Source organism: Gossypium arboreum, chromosome 10, assembly GCF_025698485.1.
Source record: "Gossypium arboreum isolate Shixiya-1 chromosome 10, ASM2569848v2, whole genome shotgun sequence".
Classification (NCBI taxonomy): domain Eukaryota; kingdom Viridiplantae; phylum Streptophyta; class Magnoliopsida; order Malvales; family Malvaceae; genus Gossypium; species Gossypium arboreum.
Genome location: NC_069079.1, coordinates 29,172,930 through 29,178,426, shown reverse-complemented (window position 1 = coordinate 29,178,426; position 5,497 = coordinate 29,172,930). Strand labels below are relative to the sequence as shown.

The 5,497-nt window shown below is 30.7% G+C and overlaps 1 protein-coding gene across 1 annotated transcript; it reads left to right on the top strand.

Annotated features, from left to right (window-relative positions):
• The first annotated feature begins 2,674 nt into the window (after positions 1-2,674).
• On the top strand, positions 2,675-5,149 carry LOC108488609 (protein FATTY ACID EXPORT 3, chloroplastic-like). Its single transcript, XM_017792896.2, has 7 exons — positions 2,675-3,051; positions 3,167-3,545; positions 3,708-3,875; positions 3,971-4,017; positions 4,127-4,164; positions 4,604-4,696; positions 4,872-5,149. The coding sequence occupies exons 1-6, from the start codon at positions 2,812-2,814 to the stop codon at positions 4,680-4,682; spliced, it is 951 nt and encodes a 316-aa protein (XP_017648385.1). The 5' UTR covers positions 2,675-2,811; the 3' UTR covers positions 4,683-4,696; positions 4,872-5,149.
• Positions 5,150-5,497: the final 348 nt, after the last annotated feature.

Genomic DNA, 5,497 nt, shown 5'->3' with positions numbered 1-5,497 from the left:
ATTTATTAAAATACTTTAATTGAAATACAATATGAATAAAAATAATATATATATATATATGTATATATATATAGATATGTTGAGCCATTACAAAAATACTTTTAGATTTAGGTATTGATTATTTTCAACAAAACACCAAAGATACCAATGGAAATAAAATCATGTTTATTTATAAATGGTCTTGAAGAAAATATTTAAAATTGAAAAGAAAAAATAAAATATATTAAATTTTTACACCTTTAATAATTTTATTTAAATATATTAGATTTTTAATTTTTTAAAATTTTATAAATCAACTTACTAAAACTTCAACATAAGATTGTCACCACTTGGAAAGATACCACCTATAATAATAATTATATTTAGATACTTTTTTAATTATTTAAACAATAAAAATAATTTTATTTCAATTAAATAATATTTTTAGTAATTTTAAATATTTTATATTATTTTCAATACAAATTATTTGTCTCTAAACCAATGTCTTAATTCATAAATAAAAATATTAAAAGTGAAGTAAATATATAAATATTAGCATGTGCATTTGTTGCCTTAAAATATTTTAATTTAGTTTTTTTGAATTTTTAATATTTATGATCAAATTTATAAATCAAATGTTCAAAAATATCAAAATATATCACAGTTCTTCGTAAGTCCACTACTATTGTTCAGTGTTTGACTACTCTAAAAAATTTTGGTTTAAAACAAAAAGAATATGTACATGATGATGGATGAATGAATCTTACTCCATACATTAGATAGAGAGTCGAGTCAAATAAACTTGCTATCAGTAACATTAGTAAAGTACTAAAAATTGATGTATTTTAAAAGTATTTCAATAAAATTATTCAATTTTATATTAAATTTTAATATTTTAAAATACAAATTTTATAGAAATCAATTGTATTTTTAATTATAAACAATTTTTATATTGAATTTTTATTATTTTAAATGTGATTAGCGAAGTTTATTTCAAGAAACAATAAATTTTTTAAATTTTAAATAATTTTTAAATTCTTTTTACAATATTTTATAATTTCTAATAATTTTGATTTTTTATAATTTTTACCATTTTTTTAAATTCTAACAAATTTTATATATATTTTAAAAATTTGATTATATTTTTTATTTTTATAATTATATATATTTAAGATTTTTGGGTTTTTAAATGATGTCATTCTAATATCAATTTATGACAAGTGACGATATATGATCAGATGGATACTTTAATTTTTTTTTTTACATTCAAGGGATTAAATTAAGAACGTCTAATATCGTGAAGAACTGGATTAGGAACGTTTGATAGGATAAAACTTTTTAAGGTAAATACAAATAGTTATCTTAACTTTCAAAAATTTTCATTTTAAGCACTCAAATTTTTTTATAATTTGGACACCTATATTACATAATTTGATCATTTCGATCACCCCATTAAAATTATAAAGAAAAATCTTCTTGTGAAATTATTTCTAAATTTTTTATTTTTTTCACATAATTTAAATATAATAAAAAATCATTTTAGTCTTATAAATGAGGTTTAACCTTGATTTGTTCAGGGCCCTTTTTAGTAGAACCTTCGATCATCTATCTTTCCTTCCGAACATGATCTTAACCCTTGCGGTTGCCCTTTCCTCTTTGTTTATCTAGGGGCTAATTTAGAGGGTTGGCAGCGTTCCATCCCCTAAAATAAAAAAAATTCATTTTGGTATTTTAAAATTTTAAATTAATAAAAATAAAATTATATTTTAATCCTTAATAATAATAATTTTTTGATTTAATTTTTTAAATGTTATATTTTTATTATAATAAAAATTATAATTTAATTTCGCTCCTAACCAAAATTTTCCCTTGGGCCTATCTCATCTCTTGTGCTAACAACGATTTCAGCGACTTCTCAACCCACCGGAAAAACACCCACAAATATCCGACTAAAAGAAGCATCAGCTTAAGCAGCGGCAACGATCATGACCATCCACCTCTTTTTACCTGTGACTGTTTCAGGTGCTACATGAGCTACTGGGTGAGGTGGGAGTCATCGCCAGCCGGTAATTGATACACGAGATTATAGATGCTTTTGAAGATGGGGTAGCTGAAAGCAAGAAGAAAAGTGGTGGAGCTAAGGGGTACTTTGGTGGTTCAAAACGAACCGAGTCGAAATCGGCAGAAGCCAGTAGCAGTAGCAAAAGTTGTGGTGGTGAAGTTTGTTGGGATGATGGTGAAGAAGAAGGGATTTGGAATGTTTGGAGGCGTTGAATTTAGAAACAATTAATTAAAATGATGTTAGATTAGCCACATTTATATTAAAAGATTAATTCTAAAATAATAATTTTTTTCTTTTATTTAAATTATGTAATACCCAAAATTTAATGATAAAAGAGTATAATGAAAAACTAACTGGAACAACAACTAGACAATCCAATTTATCAACAGAAGAGAAAAAGTTAAACAGCATCCAACGGCGGAGAGTTGATAATCACAGTATTGAGTGATGATAAATTCATAAGAATTGGAAAGAGAAGAGAACCACGTAGTTTTCATGTACCATATTGAAGCTTCGACTGTGATTCTGTGGGGCCGACTCATATACATTTCAAAGCAATTTACGTGTCAACAAAGCATCGCATAGCATCGAAACGGTTTCTTCCAACTTCCAACTTCCTATTTCCCGGGCAAAACAATGTTTTCTTTAAACCGATGTCGTTTTACATCCATTTATTCAATTGAAAGCAACGAATAGAGACAGCCCCCTCTCCTCTTCTCTTCTCTTCGCTTTAGCTTAGCTTACTGCTAGGAAAACTGGTAATAGAGAAAATGTATTCGATCAAAAGTCTTAACCCTACCTGCGCCTTGCTGCCGTTGAAGACACTTAGCCGTGCTTCCGCTTCTCCGTTGCCACCGTGTTTGTCGCCGTCTCTACGGCTCAAGCCCACTTCTGGCCGCAGAGTCTCTCTCGCCGCTCCTAGAGGTTTAGCCCTAAGTTTTCGCCCACTCGATCGGCGGCTTTCCTTCAGCCAATCTGTTGTCGCTTTCGCAGCTTCCCACGAGGAATCAGTGAGTTGAAATTCAAATGACCTTTTATAACTTGCAATTTTCTTTTGATTCAAATAAATCCTTTTATTTTGAATTTTGCTAATAATATGGTTTTCAACTTTTGAATTTCTTTTAGAAGCATTCGGAAATAGAAGTGGAGAGAGAAAAGAATGAAGAATCATCAAATGAAGCATGGCAACGAGCTTTAGAAGCTTTCAAAGAACAAGCCTTGAAGATGCAGAACGTGTCCCAAGAAGCTTACGAGATTTACTCCAAGAAAGCTTTGGTTACTCTGAAAGAAACTTCGGAGCAGCTTAAGATTCAAGCAGAAAAGGCCAGAAACGATCTGATTGAAATAGTAAAAGAAACCAGTGAAGAAGGCAAAGTTTACCTCTCAACGGCAGCCGAGAATTCCCCTCCACAAGTCAAAGAAATTGTCGGAACGTACTATTCCTCTGCCGATGATTTCAATGACATTTCCAAAGTTCTTGACTTTCACGTCGGCATACCTTATGGTATCGGAATTTTTCATATTCATAAACACAATCAGTGAATTTTATCCCTACCATGCCTGTCAATTTTCAATTCTACACCGGTTTATGAAAGCATTATTTGAAAAAGTTGAATTACATAAACAGAAACTTTAAATTTCTTTTGTGCGTTTTTGGGTTTGGCAGGTATCATTCTTTCAGCCGGGGGATTCCTTTCTTTCATGTTGACAGGGAGTGTTTCTGCAATTAGGTTCGGTGTTATTCTAGGTGGAGCTCTTTTAGCATCAAGTGTATCAAGCTTAAAATTATACAAAGGAGGACAGTCTTCTCCTCTTGCCATCAAAGGGCAAGCAGGTTGTTAACCTTTTTCTTAATTTTGAATTTTTACATCCTTAATAGGATCAAAATACCATCTTTTATGTTTACTAACCGGACAATATTTTTAGCAGTCATCTCATCTGTCTTATTTTTTAGGGCGTTAAGCTCACTGATTCAGGTGGGGCTTCTATCTCTATGTATAACCTTTTGTTTTCCTTATTGTTTTTAATTCCTCACCAAATTTGTTCTCAGCTTCTGATTTATGTTCTTATTATTCTTTTTTGCAGACATCAACTCTGGGCACCTTTCTCACAACCTTAGTCAGGTTCATAAAGTTCTTGTAACATTTTAATTTTCCGTTATCTATACATGGAAACTAGACTGTGTGTGACATTGATGACCATAAGTTTTCAGCCTTGGTTCTCTAAAATATGATTATAGGGCGCTAAAAGTTAATGTTGGTATAAACGAAGGAATGAATACTATATTAGGTTACAGTTTGATCCTTTACCTTGCTTCTTTCAAGTCCTCTGCAAATGTTTGTTCTCTCTTGTTCTTTTGTTATTGCATGAAAATTTTAGTTTTGCCTGCATGTGTTAATATTCTCATTAGCATACGCTCCTGTGATATATATAATGCGGTTCCTTTTTTTCTTCTTTTCCTTTTTCATTTGGATTCTTCACTAAATTTTAGTTCGCGAAGGCTTTCTTTATTGCGGTAAACAAAAGTTTTAAGTTTCTCTGAAAAGCTGCTATCATGTGCAGTGGTGCGGTGGCGGCATTCTATGTGTACAAGCTTCTACCAAATGACAAGCCAGGCTTAAAACCTGGGATAGGAAATTGAAGTGTTCTTTCGAGGTTAGTTTATTTACATATATGGTTTGTTCATTGGCTCTAATGGAAGTTGTCCCTATTCATTATGGGGAATTTTTATACCTCACTTTTGGTTGCCATAAAACTTTACATATGCATACAGAGTTGTCATTCCACTCACATACTCCCTTTTCTGGATGGTAAAATTTGAATCTTCCAGTGGCAGGATAGCTAGGTTAAGGTGGCCAAGTTGTCTGAGATACATGTAGTGCATCATTTTAGCTGTGAGGAAGCACAATTGGTACCAGAATAGCAAAATACATTCTCTTGTTACTACTGTTATAGTCCAATGGGATATAATGATATGAGGGGTAGTTTGATGAATGCATTGGTAGAAGATGTTAAAATTAACTTTTTATTCTTCTTTCCGTCGTCATTAGAAGCTCTGAACAACAACAATAATAATAATAATAAGGTTTGAATTTCTTTTCCTGTTAATCTTGTATACGCAGGTGAATTTTCATGTGCATGGTAACCAAGTAATACAGTTTCTTTTCCTTCTAACAAAAATAGCATAGTTGGACCCACATTTTAAGAAGGACTAATTCAATATTAGAGTTCTTATGTAGGGAAACTGTGGTATGAAACATGGACGTCACGACATTTGTATTTCTTTTCCAATAATTTAATTATATATCACTATTTTCATCCTAAATTTCAGGATTTTCATCTTGAAAAAAATCAAATCTAAATAAAAATTATGAAATTCAGAATGAAATTGTTTATTTGGCATTAAACTATTGGAAAGGGATAATATCTCTGTTTCATACAATCCTTTTTTTATTA

Excerpts from the sequence above, each read along its gene's own strand:
- LOC108488609 (XM_017792896.2), top strand. The coding sequence starts at position 2,812 with ATGTATTCGATCAAAAGTCTTAACCCTACCTGCGCCTTGCTGCCGTTG. Across the intron at positions 3,546-3,707 it reads TCACGTCGGCATACCTTATG|GTATCATTCTTTCAGCCGGG; the intron begins GTATCGGAATTT and ends TGGGTTTGGCAG. Across the intron at positions 3,876-3,970 it reads TGCCATCAAAGGGCAAGCAG|TCATCTCATCTGTCTTATTT; the intron begins GTTGTTAACCTT and ends TATTTTTAGCAG.